The 16707-nt window shown below is 31.9% G+C and overlaps 2 protein-coding genes across 2 annotated transcripts; both read right to left on the bottom strand.

Moving 5' to 3' along the window:
• Nucleotides 1–3351: 3351 nt before the first annotated feature.
• LOC133303559 (uncharacterized) lies at nt 3352–4557 on the bottom strand. Its single transcript, XM_061503479.1, has 3 exons — nt 4418–4557; nt 4167–4222; nt 3352–3923 (listed from the first exon to the last, which is right to left on the bottom strand). The coding sequence occupies exons 1-3, from the start codon at nt 4555–4557 to the stop codon at nt 3352–3354; spliced, it is 768 nt and encodes a 255-aa protein (XP_061359463.1).
• Nucleotides 4558–11468: 6911 nt separating this feature from the next.
• LOC133303576 (vesicle transport protein GOT1) lies at nt 11469–15863 on the bottom strand. Its single transcript, XM_061503498.1, has 7 exons — nt 15749–15863; nt 15560–15620; nt 15361–15452; nt 15170–15250; nt 12786–12883; nt 12625–12698; nt 11469–11658 (listed from the first exon to the last, which is right to left on the bottom strand). Exons 2-7 carry the CDS (start codon nt 15585–15587, stop codon nt 11651–11653), a joined length of 381 nt encoding a protein of 126 aa, XP_061359482.1. The 5' UTR covers nt 15588–15620; nt 15749–15863; the 3' UTR covers nt 11469–11650.
• Nucleotides 15864–16707: the final 844 nt, after the last annotated feature.

Genomic DNA, 16707 nt, shown 5'->3' with positions numbered 1-16707 from the left:
ATTAATTGCTTGTAATACGTTACAAATTTGAAAGATTTTTGTCAGAGATAAAATATGTCAAATAATGTGTCATTCCGTAGATTTCTTAAAGTTATGTGAAATAAAATAAAAAATCATCTGATTTGGATATCCAAATCAAAAGTTATAGTCTTCCGAAATGATCGGTGATTGATGATTGGTACATTGATTGTAATTGATACAATCACAAGTTAATTGCATTGGTACACTAATTGTAATGAGTGATTGATACATTAATTGTGATTGATATATTAATTATATAGCCCTTTTCCTTCATTTTTTATTTTGAATGATACATTAATTCTTATTGCCCAACGAGATTATGTCACATAATACACCAAGTTTTCTACCCTTACAACGAATTTAGCTCAGTCAGTTTTTATTGTGCAAATATATCACTTGTTATGAAATTATTGGTTACTAAATTTGCTAACACTAATAATTAACTTCAATGTGTGACAGATTGATAAAAAATAGTGTTCGGATCACAAATTGATAAAAATTTGCCAACAACATCGCAGTATGGTCACAGTTGCTCTCTTTTTTTATCCTCCCAAATTAAAAGTTGTCAACTAAGTTAAAAATGCGACATCAACGAAAAGTCAAACGTCGTTTTCATAACGTGAACGCCTCCATCCAATCCCTTTGTTGCCTCTTGATTTTCCTTATTATCGTGGAACGCAAACGCGAACGCGATGATGCGCGCATATGTTTTCACGTGCGACAGTGCGAGGATGCATTCAAAATCGAGAGTTTAGAATTAAAACACCCATGACAAATTATGTACGACCTTTGATTTTGATTTTATTCAATAAAAATGTAATTATATGTATCTTAAAAAAATAAGAATGTAATTATGTTGGTATCAAAATAAAGAATTATGATTTTATTTCGAGTTTTAATTTGGGGATACATTGAAATTTGCATTCCCTCTTGCCAAAAAAGCCAGTTAGATACAGGTTGTTATCCGCAAGAAAGACATGAACAAAAAAGCTCTTAAAAGAATTTATGATTTTTTTTTTCCTTTTTTCGACAGTGATGTCTGCCAAATTTTATTATCATATACAACACATATATTCAGTCTCAATAGGCCCAAGTTCTAACAAAACTTAAAAAAGTAAAAAAAAAAAGACTTTTCTTTTCTAAAAGATATTAATTAATTTAGATTTAAGAGCACAAATTAAAGTAATTGAATTGAATCCACTGTCACCGACCTTAATTTGGAAAAGAATGGAAAAGTTTATTTGGCAATTGGTTGTCTGATTATGAAATGGTATCTATTTTGTCTTGTGTTTTCACGACATGTGGAGTACTTGAGGCCTTGTGCTTTGCAGCTGGCATCTATATATTCACACAAAGGCTTACAAAGCAACTTTTTACAAGATTCCACTCCACAAGGCATAAAATATTAGAAGCGCATCTTCTCACGTGAAAAAGTAATTACATGATCATGTTATTTAATTGTAATTATTTATAGATGATGAAATAAGAGAGAAAAATATATATAATTTTTAAATGAGTGATTGTAATCAAATAACATGATCACATGGCTACTTTTTTACATGAGAAAATTCCCTTCCTAATATATTACACATAAAGACAGGGTTGCTGAGCTCCCAAGAGATTGCTTGGTGCAGGGATCAAACCCTGCCTCAAGCAGTTTCTTGGAAAATCTTTGGGGGCCAGAGGATAAGTCAAAAATCTTCGGTGAGGGATTAGTCTCGTCCTTTCTCCGGTTGCGAAGCTTAGTGCACTCACTGTTACAATGAGGGGCTAGCCCAAACAGGCCATACCCCGAGAACATGGTGCCCGGAGAAGGTTGAATGAGAATACCTCCTGGCAATGTACTAGAAAAAAAAAAAAAAGACGGCGTTGATGTGATATTTTGGTGGACTAGGTTAGATTATATTTTGATTTTAATATATTATGTTTATCTGTTGAATATTTTGAATTTGGTTTCGCCAATCAACTTCATTTAATATAAATTATAGGTTCGCTTTGCTATCTTTAAAAAATAAAATGCACGATTTGACTTTTTTTTTATACATCGATTTGATTTATTTAAGCTTATTATTTCATCTATATCAATATTATTTTATTTTTTATAATTATTTAAATAATAACTATATTTTATTGTTTAAAATAAATATTATAAGATAGATTAAGTTTTTTAAAAGTAGGCCTATAATTTATTTTTAAAATAATTTTTTCTTATTTAAATTTATTTTATTTTATTAAATCTATTAGTCAGATTAATTATAACGTAGACTAGATACTAGATAGTACATTTTAATAAGCCACCTGACCTACCTTATTTACACACTAGAGAGAAATTAGATGTTGGTCATAATTCTGAAAACAATAATAATGACATATATTGTTTTGGGAAAAATAAATAAATTATGAGATACATTCTCAAAGAGTAATTTATAATTTAGTATATAATGATAAATTATAAAAGTTTATAATATAAGTCTATCAAAAACATCATTTTCAGAAATTACTTTTCTTAAAAACAACTTATTGGAATAACATATTAAAAAATTAGCATATTACAATTACTTATGTAAATAATCATAATTATAGCATTGAAATTTTTTAAACAAAACCACAGTACACTAAAGTTTTAAAGAGTTTGGTTATATTTAAACCAATTTTTATATATATATTATTACTTTTTTTTTTAAAATGAAAATTTCAGATAAGGAAAAGATCGATCTGCCCCTTGCAAGCCCATTGAAAGCTATCAACTTCAGTGAGGGAAAACTTAAGAGAAAACCTAAGAATCGTACCCAATCTATAGACTAGCGTGGGGCACAAGGCCTAGTTATTACTTTTTACTATCATATCTACATTACTATTGAATGAGTCATTACGAAGATATACAAGAGATAGAAAAAGTTAATGGAAGTCAAGCAGAATATTATTCCCTTGCAATTATATATATATACGGGGATGGGGTGGGGATGCAAATTATTATGCTCCTTTAATTATACTTATGTTACTTTGGACGTCAAATATATATTAAAAAGAGAAATCATACACGGCCACATTAATCTACGTACACAGGACGTACGTACGTGCAAGATGGCCATCAATGAAATACATTATTCAAAGAACATATATATATAGATAGGACAGCAACTTAAATGTTTAACTCTGCTCCAAATGTACCCTGAGTACTTTATTCCACGTTGAATACTAGAACCTGAAAATAAAATAAAAAAGTTTTCAATTAATACTTTTAACATTTATATACCTTCAAATCAAACAGATATTAATTTACAATTTCTATATATGATTATTAACTTACATGACTTAATTATATCATGGTTACTTGTTGTGGTACGGTGGTGGAGAAGGGGATGGAGGTGGTGGTGAAATGTAGGGGTATGGTGGTGGTGAATAAGGGGATGGAGGTGGTGGTGAATAAGGGGATGGTGGTGGTGGTGGTGAAATGTAGGGGTATGGTGGTGGTGAAGGAGATGAGGATGGTGGTGGTGAATAAGGGGATGGTGGTGGTGGTGGTGAAATGTAGGGGTATGGTAGTGGTGAAGGAGATGAGGATGGTGGTGGTGAAATGTAGGGGTATGGTGATGGTGGTCTTGACTTTTCACATTCTTCATATGGCTCATTCTTTGCATAAGCAAATGGCTTAGCCTCAAGCACAACTTCATAGTTGTCATGGTATATCACCTTCAAATCTGTTCCCTCGCCGAGTTTGGTGGGTTTGTTACAGGAAGATTCCTTAGGAGGAGCATGGAGCTTGGCCTCGCACACTGTAGGTCCATATTTTAAGTAGTCAAAGTCTTCAACCTTGATGATGTACTGTCCATTGCTCTTAGTTTTGCCATAAGCCTTTATTGTTTTCCCCTCTGCTTTACATGCCACTTCGACCGTGGCACCTGTCTCTCATATATAATACATTAATAATTGCATACATAATCTTATATATATATATACACACACACACACACACACACGAAGGGGAAGCTGACATCTCCATATAAACTCCAAAGCATTGGAAAAGAAAAAGTGAAGTTAAATATATGTAGTACTTGAAAACTAACACTTTTGAACCAGAAACTATGTTCGTAAAGGGATCATATATGAATGAAATAATAAAGAAATAAAAGTAATGTACGTACCTAATAGGGGTTTCTTGTTATGGGAATTTTCAAAGCCGAACTTCCAGTCATAACATCTGTAGCAATAGACTTTACCCACCACCCTCACGATCAATCGGTGGGGAGATGGAGGAGGAGGAGGAGGAGATGTTATAGGAGGTGGTGGTGGTGAAGGAGATGGTGGTGGAGGAGATGTTATAGGTGGTGGTGAAGGAGATGCTGGTGGAGGAGAGTTGTAATAATATGAATTAGATTTTGGAGGAGATACTGACATGTACTCATAAGGTGGTGGTGATGGATCAGGAGTATGGTAAGGGTCATAAGCAGCCACGGATCCCACATTGAATGAAATCAGAACAATGGCCAATGCTATTGCCTTAAGACTAACCCTTTTGGAGATCATGACTACCATTCTAGAGGGAATAAGTTAGCCACCTGCAGCCAATGTGTATGTGTATGGATAATTTGGATGATAAGAGAGAACAACTGCACACTACTTATAGAGGGAGGCCTCAGTGTAAACGGGAGCTTTCATGTTCAAAATATTCAATTAATTCATTTCATTTTAATTTTAATGCTTCCTATGAAGCTTCCCCATTTGGTCTTGTGACTTTATTAAGCACTGTATCTTTTGTTACTTTTTTTGGTTTATTTTCACCAAATGGCTCCCTTTCAGGTACTGATCATTCCAATATAAATTAGCATCTCTATCTCTACTCTATGGTAGATATAGTGATATATATATGGTAATAAAACAAGGAGGAAAGATATTCTTACTACTAAATTTTTTTACTACTAATTTATTACTATCTAATCACTATTGAATCAAAGAGAGAGAATGCTAAATTTTTTTTGAAAAAAGAGAAAATGTTGATCCAATGGTGATTAGATAGGTAGTAAGTTAGTAGCAAAAGATTTTGGTAGTAAGAATATTCCTCCTCTAAAACATATTACAAAAATATAATATAAATTTATTAAAGAATCATTAATTACGAGTCTGAGCTTTTGAATTGAATTGATTATTTTATATGGTATCATGTGATATCAAGCCTCCGTAATCACAAGGTAACAAGTTCGATCTTCACTTTCTAATAAGATTAAGTCATTAAGGTCGAATGAAAGAAATAAATCTAAGTAATATACATGCTTCAAACTCAAAGAACAATTGCACGAAGCAGTGGCGGACCCAGGAATTTTTCCTGTGAGGTGTTAAAAATTAAACATTTGTTTCTCTCTTCAAACATAATATATGGGAGGCCAAAATACGAATAATTAAATATTTGTGCCTGTTTGAATCCTCTCTTTTTTTTAAGCTAGAAGTTACTTGTAAGCATAAGCTAGGTCAAACAGGTTTTGAGAAAAAGTTCTTATAATGAAAAACTATTTTTTTTATAGTGAAGAAAAATGCCAAAAGCTAAAAGTTCTTGGGAGGAGATTTTTTTTAAGCTCTTATCCGTTTATCTTGAATTATGTGTTTTTTTAAATGAAGAGTTATAAAAATAGATAGAGAGATAATTTTCTTGAAATATGTGCTTTTAAGTAACTTTTAAACTTTTTTTTTTTTGTAATTACCAAACAACTTTTAACTTTTTTTTAAGTTCTTTTTTTAGCTTTAGTTTATAAGTAGCTTCTAACTTAAAAATAAGAGGATCCAAACAGGCTCTTAGGGTAATTTGTAAAAAAAAATTTGTAGACAGATATTTTCCCATAATCTAATACTAATTCCATATGCTAACTGTTACCACCAGTTCTGCGCCAACAAACAAGCGCCACGCAGCTAAAAGAATTTGAACTGCACTATTTCTTATTGTTTTTTTGTTTTGTTCATTTCGTTAACTTTCGTTAAGGGAGAAAAAATGCATTCAGAGTTAGAGGAGTTTCAATAGATATAGAACCTGAGAATATAAAGAAGCTCTATAAATTTTTGTAAATTCTGCGTGGGAGAAAACTACTTCACATTAATGGAGAAGAAAAATGGATGTTTATTGCATTATACCTATGTTAATTTTTTTTTTCTTCAAATTTTGAGGGGGGCGGCCGCTAACCCTAGCCCCTCTTTCGGTCCGCCCTTGGCGCGAAGGGGTGTGTTAGAGAGATATAATATATAAATTATTAATGAATCTTTACTTAACGATTTAACTTTAAATTGATTCTTTATATGGTATCGGTATCAAAGTCCTTTGTGACTAAGGGTCACTACTCACTAATTTGTTCCTTATGCCCCACTAAAAAAAATTATTTGGAAAGAGTTATTTTGAAAAATGACTCTCAAAACAGTAATTATATTTTAGTTTTAAAAACTAAAAATGCAGAACAACCTAGGGATGCTCTCAATTTTTTTTTTGCAATAACAATTTTATAAATATGAGATTTCATTAATAATAAATTTGTAAATAGTTATAAATTTTTTTATAACTTTAAATCGAACTATATTAAAATAAATTTTATTATTTTTTTACTCTCAAAATGAAATTTTAAAATTTATATTCAAAGTAATTTTTGAAGAAAAAAAATATTTGAACAAACCCAATACTTTTCTTTTTTTCATTTATCCTGGCTCCCTGCTCAGTGTCCTCTCTTTACTAAAACTTCATATTGTTCTTTTCGTCATTTTCTTTTCCCTTTTTATTTATTTTCTCTTGTCTTTGTTTGGATGGAAGGGAAAGTCAAAAGTGTATTTTGCGTCATGGATCAGTCATGATTTAATTTGTTCTGGTCATATATTTTAAATTGAAAGTAAATTATTTGAAATTTTTAGACATTTTTTTTTTTAAATATTCGTTCATCACTTCACGACTATTCTGATTCGAGACGAGTTGAGGATTATTTTTTTTTTACACATATTATTAATACACTTTAGTTGCATTAGAATAATATATTCTTACCACTATTTTGATTATAAGAAAAAAAAAGATTTGTTTGTGCAATATACGTATGAAAATATTAATTGTTTTAATATTTAACCTAAACACTGAAATTTATTACATTTCTCTCATAAAAGCAACTTAACTTTAAGTGTATGAAATATTAATTGTTTTATATATTTAACCTAAACACTGAAATTCATTAAATTTCTCTCATAAATGCAACTTAACTTTAAGTGTATGAAATATTAATTTGTTTTATATATTTACCCTAAACACTGAAGTTCATTAAATTTCTCTCATAAATGCAACTTAACTTTAACTGACTTTACAATTAAAATTTGCATATCACCCATGTGCGGCTAGCTACTATTACCAGTGTTATTAAACCTGGACTGACCTGGTCGGGTCGATCCAGAAACCGGTAAATCGGTCATCTAACTGATCTGATTGAAGCAACAGATCGACCATGCATCAGAACCGGTGCGACCCGATCAGTTTTCATAAAAATCGATGACCCGGCCCGGTCCTAAAAAAAAAAAAAATTCCAAAATTTTGTTTTTTCAAAAAAAATCATAATGGATATATTTGAATATTTTTTTGCTTATTGACTTACATAAGTTATGTACCTACAAAACTAATATTATCTCAATTATGTACTATGCAGAAAATTTTGAATTAATTTATAGTTAGAGATGTCATTTTCTGAACCTAAAGTCCCGTATCACGATCATTATATTTTTGTTTGATCTTTTATTTGATAATAAAATGTGATTTGTTACTTTTTACTTTAAAATATTTGAAATTTTTATTATTTTTTTAGATATTTGAGTATGTTTGTAATTTTTTAATATAAATTATAAAATTGCATATAATTACCGGGTCATGCGATTGAACCAGTGACTCACTGATTGAACCAGTGACCCAGTACCTCGACTGGATAAATGATGGGGCCGGTTTTAATAAGATACTATTACCATGTTCTAATTAAGAACCTCCTTGGTGCCTTTCTCTCTATCCTCTTTTCCTCTTTTTCATTGTTAGCTGCAGTTAATGCCGTGTTTCATCAAATATGCGAAAATCACTGTTTAAGGGAAAATATACCCTCATTGGATCAGTATATATTTGATTTGGGTTAATGTTTTGTAGTTGCATAATGAAATACGATGGTCATATATAGATGGTGGCGGTATAAGAGATAAATAGAAAGAGAGAAGAATAGAAGTAAAATCAGAGAAAGTCAAAGTAAGACTTTTCCTTTTAGAGGAGCTAATTATGTTGGTCATTTAGAGGACCACTCTATCTACCTTTTTTTGTTACAAAATTCTCAGATTTAGGTGTAGTGGTACAGTTTATTATAATGATGAAGACTTGAAATAACCCACTCGATCTGTAGTAAATAGCATATATGATCAGAATTTGCTAGGCATAAAACTTTGAAATTTATCATAGAATTCATATTTCACTTGAGAAAATAAGATAATTCGTCTTGAATATGGTAGGCATTTTTTACATACAATACAGCTTTTTTTTTTTTTTTTTTTTTTTTTTTGATAACAACAATACAGCTTTAGAAAGTATTGGAGCCAGGGCAGTAATTGAATTGCGCTTTAAAAAGAAATAAAAGGTTGGAGTCCCAAAAATTCATACTTAAAAGAGTGGAAAATACTTAGAAAAAAGATAAAAATAAATTAAGTTGCCTCAGTTTGGTAGGGGCGTGTCATAAATAAGGGAAACTATTGAATTGACTAGATTATAATTTTTTAGAGTGAAATAAAGTGCATATAATTAAAAATACTTGACGAAAAATGAATAATTTAGAATTTTATAAATTATAAATATCAGTAATTAATTCTTTTAGTGTTTTAGATTCATTTTTTTTAATTAATATGGTTTTGATCACATTACTTTACCTTTTGAAGTGCACTCTTCAATTTAAAATATCTAAATCTGAATTACTTCATTATTACTTATAAGGATGCTCTCCGTTTTAATACTAAAACTACAGTTACATCTCTTCTTCACGTTTGCACTTTTGAAATGCTTAAGTATTTGCTCTCACTTATTATCAAAATTAAAGAATAAATAAAAAGCTGTCACTACTCATTAGAAGTACTAATGCAGATAATGTTTATGAAGGATAAGATTCAAAAACAATAGCATTAAGTGAACTTCTATTATAAATTGTTCTTGCATTCTTTGAGTCACATGGTAGTTCGCACTCTCAATTAAACAACATTTTATGACTAGCTAATATAATGATATGAAAAATTTATAAAAATGAATCAATTTTAAAAATTGCAAAAATGAACTGATTATATTTACGGCACGAAATTTTCAAATATTATTTAGGTCATAAAGTTTATCTAAAAAAAGTAAAGCCATATTCAATGCAATCAGTAAATAAGCAAATGAACAAGATTACCAAAAAAGATAGAGTAAATGAACAAAAGACGTAAACAAATAAACAAAGGGAAAAACTAATATTATGTAACATGATATAAAAAATTTTACCCACTCACCCATTGGTTTCCGCATTAACTTTTTTTATTTTTTATTTTTATTATATGTATGGGATTCACATTCATCTTTGTTTGAGTAGGAAAAATTGGTTAGATTATATTACATGATAGTAACTTTACCCATAAACAAATGGAGATAAATCCTCAATGTAGGACCATCCATTTAGTATTTGGATAGGATTTTTCACTTCGGTGCCTAAGGGAGAAAAAATGCTTTTGTGTTTTTATTCCATTCATTAATTGTATTTCTACATAAGATGTATGAATGAGGGAGAGCAAAGCAAACACATGATTTGATTTCGAATCTCTATTCATTATTATACAGCTAGCCATGCTAGGGCTGCTGTGCATTTAAGATGTGATGGTGATTTTTTGAGAGGGAATTTAAAGGTGGTAAATCAGGATTATTCAGGAAATACTTGAGCTATTATCAAAATTGGCAATAGTGATGGCATGATGACAAGGACACTGATGATCCGTTTTATTCTCAAATTTTACTCAGAATTAGCACTTCCACTCACCGTCGAACACTAGTTGACCATTTTATGTCGTATTCAACACGTAAAGATAAATTACCTTGTAGGAATTACATAGAAACACGTACTTACGTATACACTCTTTTCCCATATTTTTTCGCAAGGTATTAAATAATAGGAAAAAATATTTTTTGAATCACTGTGTTGAGTTATATAGTCCCACATTGGTTGTATGTGCAACTAATGTGGAGTTTATAAGGCCTTGTGCACTCCCACCTTTGGAGCTAGCTTTTAGGGTGTGTATCTCAAGGTTCTTTACATGGTATCAGAGTCTCGCCCCCCACTTTCTTATGTGGCGTTTCTTAGCACAGGTAGGCTGGACTTGTTGCATTGTCCACTCTTCAAGCCCAATGGGCTCTCGTGTGAGGGGGCGTGTTGAGTTATATAGTCCCACATTAGTTGTATGTGCAACTAATGTGGAGTTTATAAGGCCTTGGGCACTCCCACCCTTTGAGCTAGCTTTTGGGGTGGTGTATCCCAAGGTTCTTTACACACTGAAAATAAAGTTATCTCTAATGAACTCAAAATGATGTCATTTTGGATTTATAGGATTAAAAAATTATAATGATAAAGACTAATATAACCCTGCAATATATTACAATTATAAAAATACCTTAATTTCCGTTCCAAAACAACATCTTTTTGAGCTCATCGGAAATAACTCATCTTCACTTTACCCTAAATAATATCATGAAATCGCTTATTATTATTATTATTTTAAATGGATCAAGTTGTGTATATGCTTCACAATTTCAAATAATTATGCAATTATCCTTTTCCATTAGATAATATTAGTACTAACTAGAATCTTCCGTCACTTTGTGTCACATTCTCAATATACATCATAAATGATGGATTTGGACTATTTCACTTTTATATCTTTCAACATACTAACTATTTATCGTATCTTGAAGTATGAAACAAACATTCATAAAGCTATATTGTTCACGAACCTTTGATTTATATTTGAAAAAAAGCCCTAATATCTTTTCACTAATTATTGTACATTTTTTACGCAATTCTATCTAGTTCTACCACTAACGTGCATAAAAAATTATTAAGTTTTCATAGATGGAAAATTTGGTTAATATTTCCAAGCACAAAACTGAGTTCTTCAATTGAAAAAATAGAGAGAACAAAGTTTTTTTAATTTTTTTTGGAATAAATACTTACACCATTATTACTGTTAATATTTTTTCGTGGAAGTCTCATTTGGCACTAGCACTTATCCTAAAATAGCATTGCTATTTTCATTTGATATCTTGTATCGTTTGAATCACCAATCGATTTTATTTTATTTATTTTATTTTTTAAAAGTTGTGGCATCATGAGAATAAAATGGCTCCATTCACGAAAACTTAAAAAGACTTACAAACCCAAGCCATTTCATTATATCTTCATTTCTTTTTAGTAGCATATATCTTCATTTCTTTGTCAGTATTAAAAGTTTAATTCCATAAAACAAATAGCCTGTGAATCTTTACAAACCAAAAGTATACAAACAATAAGAGTTTCAACATCCTGGTGAGGTCTCGAAAAGCCACATACTAGGAAGCAATCAGTCAAATTCCCTTCTGCCACGATCAAGGAGCTGCAAAATAGTAGAAATGAGTGTTTAGCTCTGTACAAGTCATCATATATGTTTGTAGTGAAGTTAATTATGCTATACACACACACACACACAGAGAGAGAGAGAGAGGAGAACGGTAAGTAGTTAGAAAATCCCAGAACAAGAAAGTCAATTATTTCAATTTGATCAAATGAAGTTCCTTAAGTTTTAACATCTTCACTATATCATCTGCCATCACACGTCAGAATATGTGAACATGAGACCAAGGGTTTTTGTTTTTATATTATTTGATTTTACAAGGTTTCCCTGCATTCTTTGGATGGGAGACTAATCCTTGTTTGGAATACTGATGCGGCCCTTCCTCACAAATGCTTGGTTCAGTTTCTTGCAAGCTTGAATCCCTGACATTGTAGAAGTTCCTCAACTGCTAATCTCATCCTTGCTTTTTACTTGAGCCATCCCTTGTAGGTGGCTACTAGGAGACTGATAATCAGGACTGAAAATTTTATTATATTAACACCAGATTTCACTCACTGCTACTGATATAGACAGATACCAATATCAGAAGCCATGGATTTACAGTGTAGCTCCCAAATAGATATAAACATTAAAGGAGAAAGATAGAAATGCAGGCTTTACGGGGGTCCTGCTTCCTCCCTGCTCAAAGGCCCAAAACTCTCACTCAATTTCTGCCTAACCCTCTCCACTCCTTCTTTCCCTTTTATCTTGTTCCCTGTCCCACCTGCCATGTGAGCAGGTCATTGCAAACCTTAATGATATAGCCCGGAAAAAAATTTATACATTAAATTTCTCTCCACATTGAATTAAATAAAATGAAATGGAGTGTGAACGGATGTAGGTACATTTATAGGACCAATGTCATTCCATTGTTTATACAAAATAGTAGATACACGCATACTATTTTCATTCATAATATGAATGCTTCCAGGAAATCTTGCAAATGATTTTCACATTAAAAAAACTTACGAGAAATAAACTGTATAATCCATCCAACAATAGGGATATGGTAGAGAAACACTTTGACAGATGACCAAAAACCACTGCAACCAAAAGCATCAATGATAAGCATAGAATTATAAATTTTGTAGTCTTGTAGTGCTCAAGAAAGAAAGAAGCCATCAACTAACCTGAAGAGAAAAACACAACCGTATATTTCAAGTATTATACCAACTATTGGCCACCTCACAAAAATGAAAAAAAGGCCTAGAAGAAATGATGCAGTACCCTGCAAAAGAGGCAAAGTAATGCTATTTATCTCCATATAGAATGCTTGATTGATCATTCATAAAGAATTTAGAAAATTTATATCAACGTGGATAAAGACAGTAAACTGTAAAGAATTAAGGATAAGATACGATGTAGTAGTAAAAGAACAAAGAACAAAAGAGTCAACAGACAACGGGCATCCCCAAACGGCTCTCCTCTCCATTCGAATAAGATATCTGTCAGGCTTAAAGCTCCATTATAGATAGAAATGCAGGAAGTCTGAATCAAATAACTGTGCTGCTACTCTTAAAACAAAATGTATCATATGTTACGCTTAATTGGAATAAGGATGAGCTTGGAGTGGTGCTAAAGCTGCTCTTTTGTGATTGTACGATCACGGGTTCAAATTTAGGAAATAAGCTCTTTGCAAAAATGTAAAAGTAAGGATGCATATAAAGATTTTGATCAAACCTACCCTCGGAAGTCGGTTTTCATGGGGAGTGGCTTTTTATGCTTCATTGGAAGTCAGCAAAAACAATGCTTGAATTAATCAGTTCTAGTCCTTGAAGTAAAACTTATTACTGACTTAAACCTTAATAGATCCTGATTTTAACAGGAATTTTTGGTTTATAAAGACAATTGATACCAGGAAGCAAACTCTAACAGAAAAGTGGAAAAGTAGGAGTTATTAAGGGGGGGAAGCCAATTTCTTTGTTCCAAACTATCATTGAAATCAGCAGAATGAAAAAAGTATCATGTAAAAAAATTGTCAACAGCCTCTCAACCAATGAGGCATCAGTAAAATGGAAATTCTAAGTGTTATGTCAAAAATAAAATTGAGTTATTTCATATATTACAACTAGCACCACATGCACTTTCCTTGGAGTGCTGGACAGTTCCTCAATTAGATTTTGAATTTGATGACAGATATTTCCCACTGTGCTTGACACTGGTATTTTTTCCAAAATAAGGGTGGTTGGGAGAATTTATGCAGTGTGGTTATGATAGGATCCAACAATTGATAAAAGAAAACAGAAGTCGAATATGGTCGGTTGTATTAATGAAAGCTGATCTAAAATTAAATCAGCTATGGAAGCTTACAAAAGGTATAATGAAAGCAAAGAAAAAATACAGAAAGTAACATAGACTCAGAGCAATTCGAGAGGCTCTGAAATCTCTCCCAAGTTTAGTCCCAAATTCCCAAGATGCCTTTACAATGATTCTGATACAATTCCCATCAAGAAATATAAAAGAGATAGCAATAGAAGAGTGTGGACTCAGGCCCAAACAGCCCAATTGAATACAGCACCGAAAGAGGACACGCAAGGATTGCCACGTCAGATAAGGGATTCCCAAAATACCCCTTAACAGAATGGTGCACAAAGAAGGGTGGCTTGGAAGCCGTTATAAGCAGAGGATGGAAGCATGGATGGGTATCGGATAAGAATTGATTGGGCCCTTTGGGGATTGGGAGAGAGTGAAGCCTCTCATATGTGCTTCACACTATCTTTATTTTCTTGCTTGTTAATTCTCAGTTATTGTAATCCTTTAATTTCCTGCCATGATCACTGTAGATTGCTTGTTTCAAAGCTTCTGTAATTTGTCTTGATCAATATATAAGGAAACTGAAGCTATTCAGATCAAATTGTTGTTCCTGTTCGTTGTTCGTATTATTAGCATTTTGAGTAGAAGTCTTTAACAGATTCCCTATCCATTATATAGACACTTCAGCAAAATACACCCTAACTAGAAAAAGGAATATTATTCCCATAACTAACCACCTAACAGAAAGAAGGAATATTATTCACAGAACTATTTAACTAACCACCTAATGACTCAACACCATTTATTATTAGGGATGTATCAGGTTATTGAACAAAGACTTTACTAGGGTATCATTTATCAAACAAATATGAAGACAGAAAAACTAAAGATGCTTCTTGTCCTATAGATATGTTTCTACTCATTATAATTGCTTTACCAAACTATCATCCGTTAAAATTTTACACTTAAGTGACATGCAAAGCAATCTATCTAGTTTAGCAGATCCATTTGATTCAAGGAATGAGAAAATTGTTCTTTGAAGTTTGATCTAATTTAAACAATTTTGTAATGACTTAATCTCAGTTGTCGAAAATGCTAACCCGAGTATACCCCTCAGTGTATATATAACCCATGAAAACAATTTTATAATATCTGACTGACATTCTACTAGCATTTACTAATCACTATCACAAGAGAGGGTTAGGGAGAGAAAAAAATGTTTTTTTTTATTAATCAGCTGAAAAATTCACAGTGACTATACCTTAAAATTTGCTCTATTAGTGAAGAGTGCCCACATGGAACGCCAACCAAGCAAAATTGCCACCCCTGCCAACCAAAAAATCTGATTCCAGAATGCGAGATGCCAAAACCAAATTAGGCATGCACTACACCAACACCTCTATTCCAAAGAAAAAGGTTAATAGAATTTTAGATTGTAGAAGCAAGCCTCACATTTCCCAGAGCAAGTAAACCACGGTCAAAGAAAAGAACTATGCCAAGAAATGTGAAAAAGATACCGAAACCAATTAAGCCAATACCAATCTCTGCATGTTTATCAAAAAGACACGCAATGATGTTGAAAACAGTTAGAATAAAATAAACAGTGCAAAATATAAGTAATCAGATCATAAAAAGATGAAGCAATGCTTACTCTTTATCTCACTTATATCATAGGCCATATTGATTAGTAAAATAGCACCAGATGAAGGAAACTGCACAAAATAGAGAGAGTATTCAGATCATAAATTTAACATACATACATACATGGCCCCTAAGTCCCTAACCTAACCCATACAAACTCAAATACCATAATGCAATAACTAATAAATTGAAAATTCACCTCTTAGCTGAGTTGACTCAGAAGAAGAATGATGCTGCTTTTCAAAAACCAAGTTTCAACCTCAACGGTAGCTTGAATCTGGGTTGATGATGAAGGAACCGAAAATGACGAGAGAGAGAGAGAGAGAGAGAGAGAGAGAGAGCGTAGGTGGAATCAATGGGCCTTGCAGTTGTTACTCCAATCATCATGGGCCTCTAACTTTTGGGTTCATGGGCTCAACTGCGCAGAATAATACCAGTAAGCCCAGCAAAGTTTTCGGAGGTTGCTTTCCACATATTTTTCGAATTATGTTATTTTTGTCAACGGAGCGGTACTGCATAGAAAGAAAAAAAAATAAACAAAAGTTATTTAGATGAAGTGCGATCACAACTTAACTACATTTGGGGATAATTATTGAATTAAAAAAGAAGGTAAGAACTTATCTATCTAAAAATTAAGATGTTCACACTTTAGCACTTCATCTAAAAAATGAAATATGGTATTACTTTTTAAAAATTATAGACTAAATAATAAAAATTATAAATTTAGTAATAAAAGTATATGTATAATTTTTATTACCCAGTCTGTAACTTTTATTAATCCGTCTTTGTACACAAGAGAGGGTTAGGTTGATGTGTTGGTAAGATATTAAAAACTTGGTACGATATTAAAAATAAAATAAAATAAGAATATCGAAGTTGACCCAAAAATTAATAAACACGTTAACTTAGTTCATCAAATTAATCCTGATTGATTAATATTTTTTCTTCAATATTGAACAGTCTAATAATTATTGGGCTGAATCACATATGATTAAGCTTGCTACTGTTGAGTTGTACTTAGATTGATGTGTTGTTTTGCGAGATTTTTGATTGGGTGGTGAGATGTTTTGAAAGATGTTTGGAATGATACTAATGCTAAGGAGTAGTTGGAGGAGACTGATGGTACCTGCAAGAAACTCTGACGCTCAAGTCAGTAAA

Source organism: Gastrolobium bilobum, unplaced genomic scaffold (assembly GCF_033153095.1).
Source record: "Gastrolobium bilobum isolate Gb01-03AN ecotype WA unplaced genomic scaffold, APGP_CSIRO_Gbil_v1 utg23698, whole genome shotgun sequence".
Lineage (NCBI taxonomy): Eukaryota > Viridiplantae > Streptophyta > Magnoliopsida > Fabales > Fabaceae > Gastrolobium > Gastrolobium bilobum.
Note: the sequence above shows the minus strand (reverse complement) of the source record. Positions and strands in the feature narration are given on the sequence as shown.